The sequence below is a fragment of the Taudactylus pleione genome, unplaced genomic scaffold, assembly GCF_031769625.1.
Source record: "Taudactylus pleione unplaced genomic scaffold, aTauple2 ptg000644l, whole genome shotgun sequence".
In the NCBI taxonomy this organism is placed as follows: Eukaryota; Metazoa; Chordata; class Amphibia; order Anura; family Myobatrachidae; genus Taudactylus; species Taudactylus pleione.
The window spans coordinates 2,468,199-2,490,861 of NW_028285046.1; the positions used below are offsets into that span (position 1 = coordinate 2,468,199).

The 22,663-nt window shown below is 44.1% G+C and overlaps 5 protein-coding genes across 5 annotated transcripts; 2 read left to right on the forward strand and 3 right to left on the reverse strand.

Annotated features, from left to right (window-relative positions):
* Window positions 1-1,248: 1,248 nt before the first annotated feature.
* Window positions 1,249-1,703, reverse strand: LOC148478963 (histone H2B 1.1-like). The gene has a single exon (XM_088455136.1). The coding sequence runs from the start codon at window positions 1,680-1,682 to the stop codon at window positions 1,302-1,304; it is 381 nt and encodes a 126-aa protein (XP_088311262.1). The 5' UTR covers window positions 1,683-1,703; the 3' UTR covers window positions 1,249-1,301.
* Window positions 1,704-1,993: 290 nt separating this feature from the next.
* Window positions 1,994-2,477, forward strand: LOC148478964 (histone H2A type 1-like). The gene has a single exon (XM_088455165.1). The coding sequence runs from the start codon at window positions 2,030-2,032 to the stop codon at window positions 2,420-2,422; it is 393 nt and encodes a 130-aa protein (XP_088311291.1). The 5' UTR covers window positions 1,994-2,029; the 3' UTR covers window positions 2,423-2,477.
* Window positions 2,478-2,995: 518 nt separating this feature from the next.
* Window positions 2,996-3,472, reverse strand: LOC148478965 (histone H3). The gene has a single exon (XM_088455178.1). It carries the CDS (start codon window positions 3,443-3,445, stop codon window positions 3,035-3,037), a length of 411 nt encoding a protein of 136 aa, XP_088311304.1. The 5' UTR covers window positions 3,446-3,472; the 3' UTR covers window positions 2,996-3,034.
* Window positions 3,473-6,248: 2,776 nt separating this feature from the next.
* On the reverse strand, window positions 6,249-8,048 carry LOC148478966 (histone H4-like). The gene is made up of 2 exons (XM_088455212.1): window positions 8,029-8,048; window positions 6,249-6,576 (listed from the first exon to the last, which is right to left on the reverse strand). The coding sequence occupies exons 1-2, from the start codon at window positions 8,046-8,048 to the stop codon at window positions 6,249-6,251; spliced, it is 348 nt and encodes a 115-aa protein (XP_088311338.1).
* Window positions 8,049-9,240: 1,192 nt separating this feature from the next.
* LOC148478967 (histone H1.4-like) lies at window positions 9,241-9,756 on the forward strand. The gene has a single exon (XM_088455213.1). It carries the CDS (start codon window positions 9,241-9,243, stop codon window positions 9,754-9,756), a length of 516 nt encoding a protein of 171 aa, XP_088311339.1.
* The last annotated feature ends 12,907 nt before the right edge of the window (window positions 9,757-22,663 follow it).

Consider the following 22,663-nt stretch of genomic DNA (forward strand, 5'->3'; position numbering starts at 1 on the left):
GTGCCTTAGCGACCGGCTCTGAATCAGGTCCTGTATGTGGTATTCTTTATGTCAGGTAAGGGTTATAATGCTTGGGGATTTGCTGTCAGGGTTTTAAACCAAGTTCTAAAATATGCTTCAGTGCTTTAACTCCGGAAGGTATAACATGGAAGCTTCTTTAGACAACGGAGACAGCTCAGGTGAACTTGCTTAAATCCACTTTACCTTGGCACAGTGGGCCTGATTCAGAAATGTACGCAATGCCAATATTTACGTAGATTGAGCGATTTTTTGCCGTTGTGCATGTGTGCAAGATGCACGCGCAGCAATTGTTACGCAATATTTTCATCTGCAAAGTGAGTGCCAGGTAGTTAGCATTTGGGGGAGGTAAGCAGGGGTGGGTAGGCAAACGCTGGCGTGTCTAACCATTTAAACGCTGTTTCAGGGGCGTGCATAAATGAGCCAGTGTGATCTCCTATGCAACATAAGAGCTCTGTGCGTGTCAGGATAGCTGCAGTGTTTGCGGCTGGTCAGACTTGCCGAATATGATGCATGGCTGCCCGATCTGCACTAATATTACTGATGTTTACGCTGGTGCGTGAAGTCTGACGGATATGAGAGGGCAGAAGTGGGCATCCCTATGCTCAGGTAAGCTTTGGAAACAGGATACTATAGCAGCTGCATTCCGTGCAAAATCAGATTCCATTGCATTAGCGTCCATCTCTAAATCAGGCCCATTGTGCCCTGCACTTCATCTCGCAGTGTGTGAGATGTATATAAAATTGTAAAGACATTAAAGGCAGATTGTATACATTTTTATATGTATTTTAATAAAATGAACACAATAGTTTGTGGCTTTTATTAATGCAAATGAAGGGAATAATCTAATTGTTTATTGAGCTTAACTGACATTTAAAACTGTACAAGTATAATACTGCGGACAGATATTGCAGATGAGACAAACGAATTTTATACATAAATGCTATTCCACCAGTGACCACATGAGGTCGCTGCTGCTGCACAGATTAGTGCAGCTACCAACGTTCAATATCCGACATATTATTAAAGAGCAAAAATTCCAAAGCTGTTCTAGCTGAGCGCCAACACAGGATACAGAATGTACATTAGTGGAATCGCCTTGGCAATACTTTTGCTTAAACTTGATAAATAAAAAAAAAAAAAAAATGTATAAAAGACTGGAAGAGCACGTTACTATCAGCCCAGAATAGGGATCACAGCAATAGTTAAAGCCCGATTAGAGAGGAGGTGGGTGGCTCTTAGAAGAGCCTTTGTGTTTATGTGGGAAGGAGAAAGAAAGCAGATCACTTGGCGCTGGTGTACTTGGTGACGGCCTTTGTGCCCTCGGACACGGCGTGCTTGGCCAGCTCTCCCGGCAGCAGCAGTCGTACAGCGGTCTGGATCTCCCGGGAAGTGATGGTTGAGCGCTTGTTGTAATGAGCCAGGCGGGAAGCTTCCCCTGCAATGCGCTCAAAGATATCATTCACAAAGGAGTTCATGATGCCCATAGCCTTGGAGGAGATGCCGGTATCAGGGTGCACCTGCTTCAGCACCTTGTACACGTAAATGGCGTAACTTTCCTTTCTGGTCTTCCTACGCTTCTTCCCATCTTTCTTCTGGGTTTTGGTCACCGCTTTCTTTGAGCCTTTCTTGGCCGCCGGAGCAGACTTGGCTGGTTCAGGCATTATCAAAACACGACCTTATCGGATAAAGGAGAAAAAAGTATTACGAAAGGGGCCCAGACCTGTTGCATTTATAAGTAGCTCATGCAAATAAGGCTTTACCCATGCTAGATGCACTATTGGGTAGACGTGTCACATGATGTAAAGGCGGTCTCAAACATCCAACCGTCATTTGCTGATTGGTCAGTCCATGAATTTGTACTACATGAATTGCTGTTTAAGCAGACCAATCACAGAGCACGTAGTGGATCCGTTCTGAGTGTGTATATAACAAGGAGGGCAAGTTCACAAGCTCATTTTCGTTACTAGTTCAACCAGGTTGAGTGTATTTTAATTTCTGTGTGCCGAGCATGTCTGGAAGAGGGAAACAAGGCGGCAAGACCCGGGCTAAGGCAAAGACTCGCTCATCTCGGGCCGGTCTCCAGTTCCCAGTTGGTCGCGTTCACCGTCTGCTGAGGAAGGGAAACTATGCTGAGCGTGTAGGAGCCGGGGCCCCGGTGTACCTGGCCGCAGTGCTCGAGTATCTGACGGCTGAGATCTTGGAACTTGCCGGAAACGCCGCCCGCGACAACAAGAAGACCCGCATCATCCCCCGCCACTTACAGTTGGCTGTGCGCAACGACGAAGAGCTAAACAAGCTGCTCGGTGGGGTGACCATCGCCCAAGGAGGCGTCCTGCCCAACATCCAGGCCGTGCTGCTGCCCAAGAAGACCGAGAGCCACAAGGCAGCTAAGAGCAAGTGATTTTACTACTAGACACTCGTCCCCGCAACACAAAGGCTCTTTTCAGAGCCACCCACTACGTCCCTAAAGAGCTTATTCACGGTTTACCACTGCTAGTAAACGAGGCCGATTTAGTGGAAGAGCCATTATACGCTCTTATGTACGTCTTGTAATAGTGCAGAGACCTGCAGCCATATAATGCTATGACTGTATAGAACGTGGGGATGGTTCTGGAGAGGAATGCAGCTCCGCGTGAACTGTACAGGGAAGCCTAACATTCTAATTCAATACGTTAAAGGCTATATAACTTGCATTGAAACGGCTACTCGTGTCTTCTAGTCTGGTTGTTCCCTTTGCCATAACTTGACGCTGGTGAGACGAGAGACTTCTGCCGTTGTCGAAGGCAGCGACAGGAAAATGCGGGGGGACTATAGCGTAAACACTGTGTGATGTGTGGCTACTTAGTAAGGGACTGGTCATGTAGACCCCACCCCACCTAGAGGTGAAACGGAGCTGAGATTTTAACAACGGTCTTCCACTTGAATTGAGATGTTTATGCTTCAGCTCATTTAGAAAGATGTGGTGGCTCTGAAAAGAGCCTTTGTGTTGCGTGTAGAGGAGTGCCGAGTATCATTATGCCCTCTCCCCTCGGATCCTGCGGGCCAGCTGGATGTCTTTGGGCATGATGGTCACCCTCTTGGCGTGGATGGCGCACAGATTGGTGTCCTCGAAAAGCCCGACCAGATAAGCCTCGCTGGCCTCCTGTAGGGCCATGACGGCAGAGCTCTGGAAACGCAGGTCGGTCTTAAAGTCCTGGGCGATCTCCCTCACCAGGCGCTGGAAGGGCAGCTTGCGGATCAGCAGCTCGGTGGATTTCTGATAGCGTCGGATCTCTCGGAGGGCAACAGTCCCGGGTCGGTAGCGGTGAGGCTTCTTCACGCCGCCGGTAGCTGGGGCGCTTTTCCGGGCGGCTTTGGTTGCCAGCTGCTTGCGGGGTGCTTTCCCTCCAGTAGATTTGCGGGCAGTCTGCTTGGTCCTGGCCATCCTGCTTTATACAATGCAGTTATGTAGGCAATTAGAAGGAATGAGTGAAGAACAGCCGGCAACAACTCCATTTATGCGCAGTGCTGCGTTGTGATTTGATGAATTAAAGGCGCCCATCTTCCTGATTGGCTGACACAAAGCCGTTGAAACTTTCAAATAGCCCGCCAAGAATTTTGGTTTCCACCGTTATTAGTTATGTAAAGTATATAATATAACAGGCCAGCGCGGGTATGACACGAGTTACAATAAATAGCTTTTTCTTTTTTTGTAATTCAAATTCCAGTCGTTGTAATTTAACCAGAAATTATTTTCTTGTATTCCAGCGAGAAGCAACAATGAGTGGCTCCCTACATACGGATGGTGATATTGTATCACTACAATATAGGACTAGTGTCGGGTGTAGAGATAACGTAATAGAATCCTGTAGAGTACTGAATAGCTGCCAAGGACGGGAAAGTTTTGTGTTTAAACAAGATGATTTCTTTAAGCTACACTCACTACTGTCCGGGAGATCATAGAATATAATCGCGGTAAAAACAGCATAGATCAATATATGAGCAAATGATGCAACATTCACAATAACATGATAATCATTTTATTATTAAAGCATTAAGAATACATTTATATGGTAGGCATCAGTTGTCCTATTGTGAGCAATATTAGACCAGAGTATAATCAGAACGTCAGCATGCTTTGGACACAATGTGATACTAATGGGAAACAATAAATATTATTTTACAATTGTTTCTATTCTATGAAACATTAGTGGATTCAGACCACAATTTAAACCTCAGAAATCGGAGATACTACATGAAGAAATACAGGGCTACATTTGGGTGCCAGAGAGAGCATTGTGCGCCCCCCACCCCCCCAGCATTTTTAAATTAGGGACATAACCTGAAAAAGGGCCATGGCTTCATGGGGAAGAGATAGGGGTACTCCTTGGGCAACCAAGAGATGCTGGTGATAAAAGAAGAGGAAGCTACAAGTAAGAATGATAATAAAGTGGTAGAACAGGCCCAAACAGCGCCCCCTACTCTATGCCATGGCACAAGTCGCACTACCCTAGTTACGGCACTGGGTAGTACAAAGGGGCTCACAATATACTGTACTCAGTTGAAATAAAAATCAGAATCTATACTAAAGGCACAGTATATAAAACAGTCACTTTTATTGTTCTAGATTAATTCCAGATTTGTATTTTCGTTCTGCACATTCAATCATCTTATTTATATTTTGCTTGTTCCTTTTCCACTCTCATGACTCCTGAACATGCAATTACGTAGTTATTAGTGAGATATAATTAGTAATAAGGGTGGATAATATAATAAATTAATAATCCATACCGGTGCATATGGTATTTTGTGCTTACTAATTAAATACTGATAGGTGGTATATTTAGGGGACACCGGCTTCCCAATAGGACCCCTTGCATGTGCTTCCATCACTGGCGAGCATTGAGCATGGGTGGACAATCATTTCTGGGGGTGGCGGCCGGCGGGTAACCACACTTTAGTAAACTGTCGAGGGCCGCATGTAATATATTTTATATGTATGATACCCATCAATAAAATTGTAATGGGCTATATTGTCAGACCCGTTCCTCTATTTCCCCACACACATGTACCTTAATGCTATAAAATAAATGGAGTAAAAGGCAATGCACTGTATAATATGAGAAAAATGAAACAAGCAAAAATAATAATTTACATAACATATACAATAGAAACATGCGGCCAAAAGAAAGTACAATTCTCCATTGTGGTCAGACAGGCTCCTCATTTCCAGATCCTCGGCACCAGCGGATTTGCGACATCATCAACTGACGTGCAATCGACCTATATTTGTATATACTGGCAACACCTGAGAGCCAGCTCAAAGATTCAGTGTCTATAGAACCTAGCAAGGATCAGGGCCACTGCATGACTTACTGTAGTGACAAAAAGTTTGCCCAGCATGACCCCAGTGAGTAGTGGTCACCCCCAGTTCCTATACATGCACCAATGACGGGAATGTTCCTCATTTGCACTCTGACAGTGGCAATATGAGCCATGTGATTCTTGAGCGCCTAGGGAAGAAGTCAGGCCGAAATGATCGAAGTAACCAAATCCCTCTTTCTAAAGTCCAACTCGATTGAATAGACAAAAGGGACACCTCCATATCACAACTTCAGCAGCATAAATGATGCTCTCATTTCTTCTGGGATATATTAAAGTTCCTCCTAACAACTGATGGGTACGGATCTGCCCCCCCCAAGGAAATGGCCACAGCGTTACAGCTCAGGCGGATTGGCTTCCAAACATGCAATTACAGAGTTATTATCCAGTAGAATAATACAAAGTATATAAATCACCCCTACACATGAAACGTTTTTTTTTCCATGTTTTATTGTGGGTTGCACAGCCAATTTCATTGCAGTTTTGACGCATTTATAAGGTAAGTGAGATTTTAAAACACACATTATCCATAGAATTATTCCTTTACGCAGTGTTTGGCGAATTCCCCTGACACTAGCCTAAACTGCAGCTTTATCATATGTATTATGTAACACGGCATCAGCCAGCGTGGGCACGGATTTCAAATATGACCTTGCACTCGATAGTTCCTACTTGCACGGATCTAAATAGAAGGTGCAACCATGAGAAGTATTAGGAGTCCGGAGCCGGTGCATACTGTGACGAGCTTGCCAGGACTATAATGCAGAGTGTATACAGCAACGTTATTCCAGCTCTCTGATAGAAAAGATGGGCGGCCCTGAAAAGGACCTTTGTGTGGTTTAATGGAATTAGATGCGCATCGGTGCTTAGCCTCCGAATCCATAGAGAGTGCGGCCCTGGCGCTTCAGAGCGTACACCACATCCATTGCAGTGACCGTTTTCCTCTTGGCGTGCTCGGTGTAGGTGACGGCATCCCGGATAACGTTCTCCAGAAAAACCTTTAGCACGCCACGAGTCTCTTCGTAGATGAGACCTGAGATGCGCTTCACACCCCCTCTCCGGGCCAGGCGACGGATGGCGGGCTTAGTGATGCCCTGGATGTTATCTCGAAGAACCTTCCTGTGCCGCTTGGCGCCTCCTTTACCGAGCCCCTTTCCACCTTTCCACCTTTGCCTCTGCCAGACATGTTTCTTTCTGCTTTCACGAAGAACAACAAAAAAAAATACCTCTAATGCCCTCACTACTGTGAAGTCCTCCTCTTATACAGTGCGAGCGGACCTAGTAGGAAACCTCTGGGCTGTGAGGGAGGCGTTCACCAATGCGTCACATCCTGCTCCTTTCAATGGAGTATGATCAGAACTTCTGCATGCAGTAGATACAATATGATACTAATGAGAAACAGTTACTATTGTTACAATTCTATGAAACAATAGTAGATACAATCTGTGCCAAATTAGACCACAAGCTAAACCTCATAAATTTGAGAAACTACATGTAGGGGCTCATAATATACTGTACTCGATGGAAATACAATTCAGACACAGTACTAAAGGTTCAGTACATTCAGATAATTACTTATTATTCTTCTATTTTAATCCCTGATTTTTTTATTTCTGCACATTCAATTATTATATATATATATATATATATATATATATATATATATATATATATATATATTTATTTCAATTGTTCTTGTTGACTTGTTCTACTGTCCATGACTCTTAAACATGCAATTACTGAGATATAAGCAGTAATAGGGAATGCAATTTTATATGATATGAGAAAAATGGAAACAAGATAAATGGTTATACAACAGATCATATAACATATAAACATGCGACCAAATGAACATTCAATGCTTTATGTAACTCTTTATGATGTTTTCACTTTACTACCCATTCAGTTAGTACTCAGTAGAACAATACATAGCATTAATAATTATCACCCCGGCCCTCTCACATCAAAAGAAATGATCAGATCTCCCTGTCACAGTTAAAGCCGCCCTTTCTACAACCTCCCCCCTCCTCCCCCACACCCTTCCATTTCTATGCTCCTACCCAGCCTCATTGTGGTCAGACAGACTCCTACCCAACCTCGTTGTGGTCAGACAGACTCCTCTGTCCCAGATCCTCTGCACAGGCGGAGATGTGCCATCATCAATTGACGTCCAAAACTCTGCAGTTACAAGCCGAACCAGCGAGCTAGCTCAAAGGTTCAGGGTCTGTAGAACCCAGCAAGGATCAGGGTCACACTGCATGAATGGCAGAAAAGTTGCCAAGCATGACCCCAGTGACCCACAGATTCATGTAATGCACGTGAGGGAATATTCCTCATTTGCAATCTGACAGCGGCAATTTGAAAATATGAAGTCAGACTGAACCAAAATAATCGAAGTACCCAATTCCTAATTTCTTTTTTACCAATACAAAATTGATTGAATGGACACAAAGGTACATTACAGGTGGATTGTCTTACACAGGAGTTGCTAGGGGTAAGTTAGGGAGGATGGTTTGCTTCCGGTCACCCACTCTCTGAATTCTGGAGCCAGTCTTAGCAGAGAATGAGCCAGTAAGACTCAATTGTCCAGGATCTCATCTCTTCCATCCATCAGGTGCACAAATGCCTCTGCTGGGTGCCCTATACCTAAGTCGAGCTAGAACCATCTTAATGATAGCTCAAAATCTCACACGATTGGCTCTCTATTCTTCCCTCTGTTCCATCAGGTCTCCCTTTATTTTTCATAGGATCCTCCCATCTCCATTTATTTTTCCTCTGTTACGCCCTTTACCCCATCACCTCTATACTTCCCTTATTTTTCCCTGTCCCACTTCTGACTACGGACCAGACCATATCCTAGCGGTCATCCTATTTATCCCCTTATTACTACTGTCTCTCTCTATTTTTTATCACTATTCATACTGTCTCCCCTTATAGTGTTGTCTCATTTACTCCTCTGGTTCCACTATTCTTCAGTCTATCTCCCTTCATTCCCTAGTCTACCCTATATTCCAATGCCTCTACCTATTGCTCACATTTACTCCTTTTAAAATCTTACATTAATGGGACCATGATGTCACTATCATCCTTTTTACAGTCACATCTGTCTTATTAAATACACATAAATGACCATCCACATGGATCACTATAAGAACATTTTGGGGAAATGCCACCAGTATTCTTCCTAACCAGGGGAATGCCAGGCAGGATTAACCTTTTAACTGACTGTGCTATGTATCTTTACCTCTGTAACTTACATAACTACAGTTCTTAGACAAGACTTCAATTAGCTTGTGAGGCAGCCTGTCTGTGCTATCTCCCCGGGAGTACAAGAGTCCACACATCACCTTTATGTGATTCAGTGGGTGGCCTGCTCTGCACAGGTTGTGCCGCAGAGCACCTTCATTATCTCCAGGGTCAGGAGGAGAGAAAAAAAACCACGATGGGACATTTTAGCCTCACGAAAGAGAGAGATGTGTTACATGCCTGGCAGATGTAGCTTGGTGTGGGTGAGCTGCCGATGACTATTTCTGGTCTCCTTCGCAGCGCCTAAGCCATCATTGGCCATAAAGGGTAAGGAAAGATCTTGGCGTACGAGTGAGGGTCAGAGAGCCAGCTCTATGTTCTTCTCGTTCCGTATAAAATACTCTTTTTCTGCGCTAGGGAAACACAAGCTGAGGGCAGATTGTGCCATACACACAGACAGGGAAGGATTTACACAGCTGTTTATTCAGCCAATGGGAGCACAATACACGCAACGCTCAGCAGCCAATCACAGCACAGCCGACAGTGTATATAAGTGACATCAGCAGCAGTAGGTAATGTATTAATATTTCTTACGTTGTGTCGTAGTCTACAATGGCAGAAACTGCACCAGCCGCCGCCGCTGTTCCGCCATCAGAGAGCGCAGCCAAAAAGAAGCGGCAGCCGAAGAAAGCTGCAGGAGGTGTCAAGAAAAGCCCCAAATCTTCTGGTCCCAGCGTCTCCGAGCTCATCGTAAAAGCCGTGGCCGCCTCCAAAGAGCGCAGTGGTGTTTCACTTGCCGCCCTGAAGAAGGCTCTGGCTGCCGGAGGCTATGATGTGGAGAAGAATAACAGCCGCGTCAAACTGGGTGTGAAGAGTCTGGTGACCAAAGGAACCCTCACCCAGGTGAAAGGCACCGGCGCTTCCGGCTCCTTCAAACTCAACAAGAAGCAGCTGGAAAGCACGAAAGCCGCTCAGAAGTCTCTGAAGCCCAAGAAACTTGCGGCAAAAAAAGTGGCCAAATCCCCGAAGAAGCCCAAGAAAGCTCCAAGTGCAGCCAAAGCCCGAAGAAGGTCAAGAAACCATCAAAGGCGGCTGCTGCCAAAAGCCCAAAGAAGCCGTGAAGCCTAAGAAGGCGGCCAAGAGTCCGGCCAAGAAGGCAGCAAAACCCAAAGCTGCCAAGAGTTCGGCCAAGAAAGCAGCGAAGCCCAAAGCCGCAAAAAGCCCGGCCAAGAAGGCAGCTAAGCCTAAGAAAGCTGCGGCAAAGAAGTAATGGAAGAGCTGTTGTAGCCTCGCTCCTTGTTATCACCACAAAGGCTCTTTTCAGAGCCACCCATATCTTCCCAGGAGAGCTGAGAACACTGCTAATTTTTGTTTGCTTTTACTGTAGCGTTATCTGGACGAGGCTGCAGTTAGCTTCTTATTCGTGCTCCAGCTTCTTCTTCACTTTCCTGCTTCTTATTCAGAACATTTTATATTAAAACATTTTTTTATCAAAGAGAATCAATAAGCTTATTGAATAAACAAAATATGAATCCACAGAGGGGGTTAACTTACATATGACCCATTTGTAATTGGCCTTGCCCAACAAAGTTTTGGGCATAAAATAGGGCATTAAAGTGGGCATAGGCACCAATTAATACATTTGAATAAGTAGCTGTAATTGTGCAAGGGTAATTAGCCTTGGGCATTGAATTTTACACTTGGAACTCACACAGTGGGGTTATTTACATATTATCCACTTGCAATTGGCCTAGCCCAACAAGGTTTTGGGTATGAAATTGGGTGGTAAAGTGGGCAGAGGAACCAGATTTTCTATATTTGAATAAGTAGATGTAGTTGTGCAAGGGTTAAATAGCCTTGGGCAACAATTGTTAAACTTGGAATCCACAGAGGGGGTTAACTAATATATAACCCACATGCAATTTTTCTTGCCCAACAAGGTTTTGGGCATGAAATATGGTGGTAATTTAGACACACACCAGATTTTTATATATTTAAATAAGTAGCTGTAGTTGTGCAAGGGTTAAATAGCTTTAGACAACAAATTTGACACTTGGAATCCACAGAGCGGGTTAACTTACATATGACCCATGTGTAATTGGCCTTGCCCAACAAAGTTTTGGGAATAAAATAGGGCATTAAAGTGGGCATAGGCACCAATTTACATTTGAATAAGTAGCTGTAGTTGTGCGAGGGTTAAATAGCCTTTAGCAACAAATATGACACTTCGAACTCACAGAGTGGGGTCATTTACATATGACCCACTTGCAATTGGCCTTGCACAACAAAGTTTTGGGAATTAAAGTGGGCATAGGCACCAATTAATACATTTCAATAAGTAGCTGTAGTAAGGGTAAGTAGCCTTGGGCATTGAATGTGACACTTGGAACTCACACAGAGGGGTCTTCAAAGGTTTTGGGCATGAAATAGGGCATTAAAGTGGGCACAGGGACATTTTTTATATTTGAATAAGTAGCTGTAGTTGTGCAAGGGTTAAATAGCCTTGGGCAACAAATTTGACATTTGCAACCTATAGAGGGGGGTCACTTATATATGACCCAATAATATTTTGCCTGGCCCAACAAGGTTTTGGGCATGAGGTATGCTGGCAAAGTGGGCAAAGGAGCAAAATGTATTGATTTGAATAAGTAGTTTTAGTTTGCAAGGGTTAAATAGCATTGGGCCACAATTTACACGTGAAACAAACAAAGATGAGTCACTTACATTTGATCAACTATTATTTTGCCTGGCCCAAAAAGGTTTTGGGCATAAAATAGGCTGGCAAAGTGGACACTGGTACAAATTGTATTCATTTGAATAAGTAGCTGTAGTGTAGCAAGGGTTAAATAACCTTGGGCAACAAATTTGGCCTTTGCAACCTATAGAGGGGGTCACTTACATAAGAACCAATTGTATATTGCCTTTCCCAACAAAGTTTTGGGCATGAAATAAGTTGGCGAAGTTGGCACAGGCACCAAATTATACTATTTTGAATAAGTAGCTGTAAACTTAAAAGGGTTAATTAGCCTTGGGCTACACATTTGATACCTCCAACCAACATAGAAGGGTCACTTACATACGAGCCACTTGAAAATTGCATGACCCAACAAGGTTTTGGGCATAAAATAGGCTGGCAAAGTGGACACTTGTACAAATTGTATTCATTTGAATAAGTAGCTGTAGTGTAGTAAGGGTTGAATAACCTTGGGCCACAAATGTGACCTTTGCACCCTATAGAGGTGACCCCACTTACATAAGAACCATTTGTATATTGCCTTTCCCAACAAGGTTTTGGGCATGAATTAGGCTGGCAAAGTGGGCAAAGGAGCAAAATGTATTGATTTGAATAAGTAGCTTTAGTTTTGCAAGAGTTAAATAGCCTTGAGCCACAAATTTGAGACTTCCAACCAAAAGAGGGGGGTCACTTACATATGACCCACTTATATTTTGCATGGCCCAACAAGTATTTGGGCATGATATAGGCTGGCAAAATGGGCAAAAGTACAAATTGTATTAATCTGAATATGCACATGTAGTGTTGCAAGGGTTAAATAGCCTTGTGCCACAAATTTGACATTTGCAACCAACAGAGGGGGGTCACTTACATATGAACCACTTGTATTTTGCCTGGCCAAAAAAAGGTTTTGGGTATGAAATAGGCTGGCAAAGTGGGCACAGCTGCAGATTGTATTGATTTGAATAAATAGCTGTAGTTTTGCAAGACTTCAGTAGCCTTGGGCCTCAAATTTGACACTTGCAACCAACAGAGGGTGGTCACTTACATATGACCCATTTATATTTTGCCTGGCCCAACATGGTTTTGGGCACAAATTTGGCTGGCAAAGTAGCAAAGGAGCAAAATTTATTGATTTTAATAAGTAGCTCTAGTTTTGCAAGGGTTAAATAGCATTGGGCCACAATTTACACTTGAAACAAACAGAGAAGGGTCACTTACATATGTTCAACTATTATTTTGCCTGGCCCAAAAAGGTTTTGGCCATAAAATAGGCTGGCAAAGTAGACACTGGTACAAATTGTATTCATTTGAATAAGTAGCTGTAGTGTAGCAAGGGTTAAATAACCTTGGGCAACAAATTTGGCTTTTGCAACCTATAGAGGGGGTCACTTACATAAGAACCATTTGTATATTGCCTTTCCCAACAAAGTTTTGGGCATGAAATAAGTTGGCGAAGTTGGCACAGGCACCAAATTATACAACTTTGAATAAGTAACTGTAAAGTTAAAAGGGTTAAATAGCCTTGGGCCACAAATTTAACCCCTCCAACCAACATGGAAGGGTCACTTACATATGAACCACTTATATTTTGCCTGGCCCAACAAGGTTTTGGGCACGAATTAGGCTGGTAAAGTTGGCAAAGGAGCAAAATGTATTGATTTGAATAAGTACAGATCTGCCCAGCTATTTTGTTGCTCATGGCGTGGCGTGAGTCGCGCCATGGACTTGTGGCGTGGCGTGCAGGCCTCTGAGTCGCGCCATGGACTTGTGGAATACTGTGGTATTCTTCAACGAAGGATATGCTACGGCATGTAATTCAGTGCTTAACCGCTGGGTGGCGAGTGCTCCACTTTTGTAATTGCATGTAATACAGTGCTTAACTGCTGGGTGGCGAGTGCTCCACTGTTGTAATTTGTACTGAATGCCTTGTACAGAATGCACACTAAGTACGGTAGTAGTGGGATCTGTATGAGAGAGAGCTCTCTGTATTACACGTTTGGCGCTATGGTGGCTGTCAGCCATCTGCGATGGATTAGAAATGGAGGGGGGTACAATGGGATCTGTGGCGCCAAACCATACGCCATGTAGCGCTATGCCATCACAGAGCATGCGCAGTTGGCTGTATTACTGCAGCCGGTACAGTACTGTATGCTGTTGAATTTCCATCTCTGGCGGGCGCATGCCCAGTAGGAGGGTTGCGATGGGATTTCTGGCGCATGTCCAGTGGGGACGAGAGTCATACACAGTGCGCATCAGGTCCCTTCCCCCAAAGCAAGCAAGAGCCTCACCTTACCATAATAAAGGAAGCTTTGTTAATCCATTTACTGTAAGCAGTCAGCTCTGCCCTAGTGTCCTGAAAAGTGCTACGAATTGTGACCATTGCTAAGGACACCATCCCCCGTCTGCTAGGACAACTAGTGTGCCGCTATGAATGTGCCTGTACTGAATATTAAAAACTGACGATGCCGTTGAATTTTGCACCACAGAATAGTGATTTTATAACTGCAGAAACTGTTAGTGAATCTACTGTCTAGAATGAGAGACAGGGCTCTGTATCACAAACTGTGCGCCCAAAAAGCAAAATGCAAACATGCGACAGCGTAGATGCGGTATCAGCCTTATGCACCATGGCTATGTCCCTTGGACTGTGTCTGAGAGTAGTTTCCGACTGTGAGAGAGCGCTCTGTGTTCAAAGCTGACAGTGCGTTTGAAGCGCAAAATAGCGTTGCACAGCAAACTTATGACATTGGTGATGCTGCTCCGACCATGCACACTAAGTACGGTAGTAGTGGGATCTGTATGAGAGAGAGCTCTCTTTATTACACGTTTGGCGCTATGGTGGCTGTCAGCCATCTGCGATGGATTCGAAATGGAGGGGGGTACAATGGGATCTGTGGCGCCAAGCCATACGCCATGTAGCGCTATGCTATCACTGAGCATGCGCAGTTTTCTGTATTACTGCAGTCGGTACAGTACTGTATGCTGTTGAATTTCCATCTCTGGCGGGCGCATGCCCTGTAGGAGGGTTGCGATGGGATTTTTGGCGCATGCCCAGTGGGGCCGAGAGTCATACACAGTGCGCATCAGGTCCCTTCCCCCAAAGCAAGCAAGAGCCTCACCTTACCATAATAAAGGAAGCTTTGTTAATCCATTTACTGTAAGCAGTGAGCTCTGCCCTAGTGTCCTGAAAAATGCTACGGATTGTGACCATTGCTAAGGACACCATCCCCCGTCTGCTAGGACAACTAGTGTGCCACAGAATAGTGATTTCATAACTGCAGAAACTGCTAGTGAATCTACTGTCTAGAATGAGAGACAGGGCTGACGGTGCTGTGTATAGCATTACACCACAAACTTGTGACAATGTAGTGATAGTGATTTCATGACTTTAGAAACTTTTCAATCCCGTGATGCCCACACTACTTTGCCACTACGGTTATGACTACATTACAGTGCACCACAGACGCCTGCCGTAACGAGTGAATTAGTGTCGACGTGCGTCGTGCGATGTACGGCGTGCGATGTACCACGTGCGTCACTGGCTAGTGAAAATGCCTTCTATGAGGGCAAGACGCTACTCGTCCGGCGAGCTCTTTGTCTTGGTGAAGTGGTGGGACCAAGCGTTCCCCACAAACCAAGAGAAAGAGCTCGCCTATAGAAGCAGGCTGATTGACAGGCTGATTAAATCTACAGTACTGTACATGGACTAAAGGGTTACACACTATTGGTCGACATGGCTTGTTTGATTAATAAATTAGTAACAAAAGGCAAGTTGCTTGATCCACCATTCTAATGTCTGTCGACCAAATCTATGTTAACCTACAGTACTGTACACACTATTTTTCTGTGCTGGGCCTGCCCCCTTTGTCTGACATTATTACTGTACGTCATGGACAGATTCAGGGGTCTCCAATCAGCTCCCAACTGTCATCTCACAGGCTGTGTTTGAAAAATGAAATTTGGGAGCTTATTGGCTGGTATCTTATCACTTCTCACTCTGTGCCCCATTTACAAACGAAGGCAAATACCAGGGGGAATTTTCGTTTGGTATCACTGTGATACAAACGAAAATTCCACTGGTACTGTATTTATTAATACCGTACTTACCCCTCCGGCGAGGTCTCGCAAAGTCCTCAGCGGGGTCCTCCGCTGGGTTCGGGCTCCAGTGTCATGCGCATGTGCCATCTTGTACAGCTCGTGGGGTGGCGACAGTGCCACCCACATAGCCTATGTGTGACGTTGCACCACTTGCTCATACAGTACTTTACTGGACTGTATATTTTTTTATATACAGTACAGTACAGTACCATACTCTTTTATGTTGGGCCCAATGCCAGCTTCACAGACTACAGTAGTTTTTCTACTACAGTGTACTGTATTGGTTTGTATTTTAATCAATAGCTAATTCCCTAAGGCCATCTACAGTACTGTACCGTAATCCCTTTCCAATTTGGAATAGAGGTCTGAACTCTTGTTTTCAAATTCTCCTTAATGACGACATGTATTTTTCCCCACAGGGCGAGAAGCCCCCCCTGCCCCGGCAGCGCCACCACCGCCGCCACCACCACCACCACCACCGGCAGCAGCCGGGCCCAGTGGGCTGAATTTTCGGAGTAAGTACAGTACACACTACTCTACACTGTTCTCTTTCTCTCTTTCTCTCTCTCTCTCTCTCTCTCTCTCTCTCTCTCTCTCTCTCTCTCTCTCATTTGTGTGTTTGTTTTTGGTGTTATGGAGACTCTGGTCAAAATTTGTACAGTTTATTTGTTTAAAAATGGTTTTGAGGGAAACTGACAGTACAGTGTTATTTTTCCACAGTCCTACCTCCACGACCACCAGCACCTTCTGCAGCCTCCTCAAATGACAGTGGTAATGATTACAACAGTTACAGTATGGACACAATAGTGTAATGCTACTGCCTTTTTGATTTTTTGTATAATATTTTTTTTCTTATACTGTACACACAGACAGACTCGTCATTGATGAGGAGGCTGCATGAAGCCCCATGCTCTGTAAGTACAGTACACCACATTGTTTTCTACAGCACTGTATATCTCTCCTTTTCTTCCCTTGTCAGTGTCTCTCTACCTACGGTATCTCTTTCTCTCTCTCTCTCTTTATCCCTCTCTCTCTTTCTCAGTGTCTCTCTTTTCTGTACTAGTGTAATAGTAACATTATTTTTTTTCAACAGTATCAGCAACGGAAGCCTACATTCCCGGGCCCAGTGGCCTCATCTGGCCGTGTAAGTACACTACACCACATTTTTTTCTACAGTACTGTATCTCTCTCTCTCTCTTTATCTCTCTCTCTGTTTTTCTCTCTCTCTCTCTTTCTCTCCCTCTTTCTTTCTCTTTATATTTCTCTCTCTTTAATTTTCCTCTCTCTCTCTCTTTTTCGCTCTCTTTCCCTGTTTTTCTCTTTCTTTTTCTCTCTCTCTCTCTTTCTGTCCCTGTTTCCCTCTGTTTCTCTCTCTCTCTCTCTTAAAACATCTCCAACGCCTTCTCCTTACACAATAATTGTTTCTGTCATTGTGTATTTTAGTTGAAGACATTGAAGTGCCTCAGCCCTCCCCAGGGCAAGAGGAGGACCCAGACTCCCCTCCCCAGCCAAGTAAGTACTGTATACAGTTTTACACTGTAGGACATTTTGTATTAATAATGTAATACCATGTAAGTACAGTACTGTAAATCTCTGCTTTATTTCCCTAGTCTCTCTCTCTTTCTCCCTCTCTCTCTTTCTTTCTCTTTCCCCCTCTTTCTCTCCCTCCCTCTTTCTCTCTCTCTTTTTCTCTCTCTCTCTCTCTCTCTTTCTCTCTCTTTACATGTTTTTTCCCACAGTTACAGAGACCATACCCCCAGCTGGCCCCAGCGAGAGTCTGCGTAAGTACAGTACTGTACACTACAGTACATTGTTCTCTCTCTCTCTTTTTCTCTTTCTCTCTCTTGCTTTTTCTTTCTCTGTCTCTTTCTCTCTCCCTCTCTCTCTTTCTTTCTCTCTCCCCCTCTATCTCTCTTTCTCTCTACCTCTTTCTTTCTCTCCTTCACTCTCCCCCCTCTCTCTCTCTTTATATCTGTCTTTCTTTCTCTTTTTCTCTCTCTCTTTTTCTTTCTCTGTCTCTTTCTCTCTTTTTGTCTCTCTCTTTTTCTCTCTCCCATTCTTTCTCTTTCTCTATTTCTCTATCCCTCTCTCTCCATCTATCTTTCTCTTTCTCTCTCTCTGTTTCTCCCTCTCCTTTGTTTCTCTCTCTCTCTCTCTCTCTCTCTTTTTCTCTCTCTTTCTCTCTCTCTTTCTCCGTCTCTTTCTTTCTCCTCTTTCTTTCTCTCCCTCCCTGTCTTTCTTTCTATCCCTCCCTCTCCCTCTGTCTCTCCCTTTCTCTCTTTCTTTATCCCTATCTCCCCCTCTATCTTTCTCTTTCTCTCTCTCTCTCCCTCTCCTTTGTTTCTCTCTCTCTCTTTTTTTTTCTCTCTTTCTCTCTCCCTCTCTTTTTTTTCTCTCCCTCCCTCTCTTTCTTTCTCTCCCTCCCTCTCCCTCTCCCTCTGTCTCTCCCTCTCTCTCTCCCTCCCTTTCTCTCTTTTTTTTCTCTGTCGTGTGTTTTCATAAATTTTTTGACTTGTCAACATTTGTTTTTCTTTGACACACAGATGACTGCTTTATCGTGGAGGCAGGCAGCAGCCCTGCCCCGATCTGTAAGTACAGTAGTGTACTGTACATTACATTGTTCTACCACTATATACTTACTGTCTCTCTCTATCTCTCCATGCATCTCCAACCTCTTCTCAATACACACTAATTATTTCTCTCCTTGTGTTTTTCTTATTTTCCAGTACTGTACAGTATGTTTCGGTGACCTGTCTTTAGGTGCATACACACTAGACGATTTGGATGAACGCTAACAATATTGTTCAATGATATAGTACAGTACATTATACAGTGTTGTTCATATCATCTAGTGTGTACTGTATGCAGTAAATCACCAAGGATGCGTGTGCGACATTTTTCCATATTGTTTTCATGCAAAATGACAATTTTTTTTTACCCACAGTGCAAGGCACAGAAGGGCACCAGCCTCCCAGGGATGACTGGAAAAGGAGCCAATCAATTTTGTGTAAGTACTGTACCGTCCACTACTGTACATTGTCTTCTACTGTATCTCACTCCTTTTTTTTACGTTCACAGTGTCTCTCTCTCCCTCCCGTACTACAAAGACCCATCTCACTTGCTCCGGTGCTCGCGTGCGCACTGCCGGACAATCGACCCGGTTGCGCGCGGATCTGAATCAGGCCCTACTGTAATTCTTTCTCTACTGTACTTGTATAACAGGAACATTCTTTTTTTTCCCACCACAGTTCTGCAACAAGGAAAGCCTCGGCGCCAGTCCCCCACTGACCCAAAATAGGGTTTTTGCCCGGGTAAGTACTGTACCTTACACTACTACAGTATACAGTACTATAAATTGTCTTCTACTGTATCACTCTCTTTTTTTGTGTGTTTGTATTGGTGTTATGTACAGTATGGAGGTGTTATTTTTTCTACCATATAATCGTTTTTTCTTAAACACACAGTAAAAAAATTAAAACAGGAGCAGCCGGAGCCACAGCTCCCTGGCCTCTGTATGCGTAAGTAGAGTACTGTATCTTTTTCTGTCTCTCTCCCTCTCTCTGTCTTTCTCTCTCCCTCTCCCCCCCCTCCTCCCCCCCCTCCCTTTCTCTTTTTCCCTCTCTCTTTCTCTCTCCCTCTCTGTCTCTCCCTCCCTCTCTCTTTTTCATGGTTTTGATGGAAACTGTTCTTTTTCCACAGTCCTACCACCACCAACGGCGGCAGCGGCAGCGGAGGCACCACCACCACCAACGGCGGCAGCGGAGGTGGAGGCACCACCACCACCAATGGTGGCAGCGGCGGCACCACCACCCTCCAGTGGCATTTACATGCTGCGTAAGTGCAGTACACCACATTCTTTTCTACAGCACTGTATCGCTATCCTTTTTTACCCTTGTCAGTCTCTCTCTCTCTCTCTCTCTCTCACTCTCCCCCATCCCTCTGTCTGTGTTTGTTTTTGTTGTTATGGAGGCTCTGTTCAAGATTTATGGTGCGTACACACTGGGCGATAAAGTGGACGACTCAGGGAGCATATCGTGTAGTGTTTACGCACCATTACACAGTTTATTTGTTTCCAAATGGTTTTGATGGAAACTGTTCTTTTTCCACAGTCCTACCACCACCAATGGCGGCAGCGGCAGCGGAGGTACCACCACCACCAATGGCGGCAGTGGAGGTACCACCACCAATGGCGGCAGCGGCGGCACCACCACCCTCCAGTGGCGTTTCCATGCCGCATAAGTGCAGTACACCACATTCTTTTCTACAGCACTGTATCGCTATCCTTTTTTACCCTTGTCAGTCTCTCTCTCTCTCTCTCTCCTTCTTTCCCCCCTCCCTCTGTCTGTGTTTGTTTTTGTTGTTATGGAGGCTCTGTTCAAGATTTATGGTGCGTACACACTGGGCGATAAAGTGGACGACTCAGGGAGCATATCGTGTATTGTGTACGCACCATTATACAGTTTATTTGTTTCCAAATGGTTTTGATGGAAACTGTTCTTTTTCCACAGTCACACCACCACCAACGGCAGCGGCACCACCACCATTTTCCACATTTAGAACGCGGCTTGCCGCCCTGAGTAAGTACCGTGCACTACTGTACTGTACATTGTGCCCTCCTTTTTACAGTGCCTCTCTCTTCCTCCTGTACTCCAAAGACCCATCTCCAACCTCTTCTCCTTACACACTAATTGTTTCTGTACTTGTGTAACAGGAATATTTTTTTTTCCCCACAGTGCGGGAACGTGGAAGGCCACAGCCCCCCACCAGCCAGTTGCCAGAACCTGGGCCAAGCAGGCCTCACAGGCCGTGTAAGTACTGTACCCTACACAACTGTACAGTATATTGTCTTCTTCTGTACTGTCTCTCTCTCCTTTTTTTTGTTTTCACAGTGTCTCTTTCTCTCTCTTCTTTACTACAAAGACGCATCTCCAACCTCTTCTCCTTACAGACTTTGTATATATATATATTTTTTTTTATAAAGGACATTACTCTAAAGGTGCCCATCCACTTAAAGATACCGGTATGACAACCACTGCATGATTACGACATTGTAATCATGCAGTTGTTTGTCAGTACAGTAAGTGATGAGCCTACTCTGAACAAGCACTTGTTCAGTGCAGGGTCATCATTCATTTGCAAACATGTTTTGCAGATACTGTACAGTAATAGTCATTAAATTGTGGGAGGTTACTGTACTGTATCTGCACCGCACCAAAAGTATCCCTCTGTCTGCCAGCTTCAGTCAGTATAATCACCTTTGGTGTAGCAATGTTTACACTGTATAGTACTTTTCCTGCATTGTACCGTACTGTAGCCATTGTATTGTTCTGTTTGTTTATGTACTGTACAGTACTTTGTTAGGAGCTACAGTAGCCAAACCATTTACAGTAGCACCATACCATATAAAGGTAAATACAGCACTGTTAATGTGAATATATTTTTTTCCAATACAGTCTTCAGTCATGGACCCTCAGGGAGGCATGGACCCCAAGGGAGGCAGGGACCACGCCTGACTCGAGGTAGAGTACAGTATTTACGTTAGTGTCAAGATTGTACAATATTGTATATTAGTGTTGTAATACTGTACCCTTTTTTTTCTCTCCACAGAACAAATTATGTTCTTTTTAGGCCTGTACCGGCAGATGGCCCACCACCTGGTGGATCTTTTTTTTAATTTTTTGGTCACCTTATTTTTGTTTATTTATGATTTTTATTAAAATTTGTTTTATTCAGTACAACGTTTTCTGTCTTTACTTGGTTCTGTGGATAAAGTACAGTATACTGTATTTACATTTATTGATACTGTAACAACTAAAAGGTAAGAAAATACAGTACAGTAAGTCACCCATTCAGTACTTTTATTAATTGCACACCACTCTTAAGGGGTGATTTAATAAAGCTTGGAGAGATAAAAAATTCGAGAAACTGTAAATACAGTAGCACCAACCAATTAGCTACTGTACTACAGTAACTGTCATTTTTCAAACACAGCCTGTACAGTGACAGTTAGGATCTGATTGGTTGGTGCTATTTATCTAAAATTTTATCTGTCTAAGCTTTAACTAAATAAATACACGACAAGAGTAAACTTTTTTTTAGCTAATCACGTGTTTTTGCTTCAATGGGTGAAAAAGTGCCAACCAATGTGCTCCCAACTGTCATCTCACAGGTGGTGTTTGAAAAATGACAGTTGGGAGCTGATTGACTGACACCTTATCACTTTTTTATCACTTCTCACTCTGTCTCCTAACACTGCTTAGTACAGTAAATACACCCCTTGGAGTGAAAAGACGAGACCGGCTAAAAAAAGTAAATAGACCACCCCTAAATTGAAAACGTCCCTCAGTGTATACAGTACTGTATGTCTACTGTACTGTATTCTACTGTAAGTGCCGGGCAGCTTGAAATCACTGTGATGGGCAACAGGGATACTGTACAGTATATGACTGTGGGCGGCAACCCCCATCGGCCGGCGCGCCCCTGGTGAGTGAAATCCTGGCCAATATGACGATACACCCCTGCATCTGTGTGTTATTGACTTTTTGTACCTTTTTAATGACAGATGCACGTGTTGGGTCTCAGGCGCACTTAAAGACTGAATTACATACAGTACAAACACCAATTGTATAAATTAATGACAATTTTTATTTAACCTACAGTAACATGCTTTACAGAGGGGGGGGGGACTTCTTTAGCTTTCCACCCCAGTAGTCCTCTACTGTCCCACGCTTCTTTCTTCTGCGCTGGCATGTCCTGGAGTTCCGAGCTGGACACGGACATGACTACTGTACAGTACCTAGGAGGAAAGAGATGACGTGAGAACAGTCCTTACTCAATGCCGACCGATACGCCCTACTGGACCGAGGACTACACTAAAAGGACTACACGTAATGAAATCAGACGCATGCGCTATGTAGTTTAGGAAAAGTGACATCTGGTGGGCAAAATGTTGTATTACACGTAATGACTTATTTCACTACTAAACTTTCTTTGTGGCGCGACTCATGGCGTGGTGTGTGGCGTGCCATGCGTGGCGTGAGAGATAACGCTGTGATGCCACGTTATAGCTGGGCACATCAGTAGCTTTAGTTTTGCAAGAGTTAAATAGCGTTGAGCCACAAATTTGACACTTCCAACCAAAAGAGGGGGGTCACTTACAAATGACCCACTTGCATTTTGCCAGGTTAAAAAAGGTTTTGG

What these genes read in the sequence shown, in the direction of transcription:
- LOC148478963 (XM_088455136.1), bottom strand. Translation starts at nt 1,682, where the DNA reads ATGCCTGAACCAGCCAAGTCTGCTCCGGCGGCCAAGAAAGGCTCAAAG.
- LOC148478964 (XM_088455165.1), top strand. Translation starts at nt 2,030, where the DNA reads ATGTCTGGAAGAGGGAAACAAGGCGGCAAGACCCGGGCTAAGGCAAAG.
- LOC148478965 (XM_088455178.1), bottom strand. Translation starts at nt 3,445, where the DNA reads ATGGCCAGGACCAAGCAGACTGCCCGCAAATCTACTGGAGGGAAAGCA.
- LOC148478966 (XM_088455212.1), bottom strand. Translation starts at nt 8,048, where the DNA reads ATGGTTCTAGCTCGACTTAG. An exon ending in ATGGTTCTAGCTCGACTTAG is followed by an intron (nt 6,577 to 8,028) that starts GTATAGGGCACC and finishes TCGTGAAAGCAG; the next exon opens with AAAGAAACATGTCTGGCAGA.
- LOC148478967 (XM_088455213.1), top strand. Translation starts at nt 9,241, where the DNA reads ATGGCAGAAACTGCACCAGCCGCCGCCGCTGTTCCGCCATCAGAGAGC.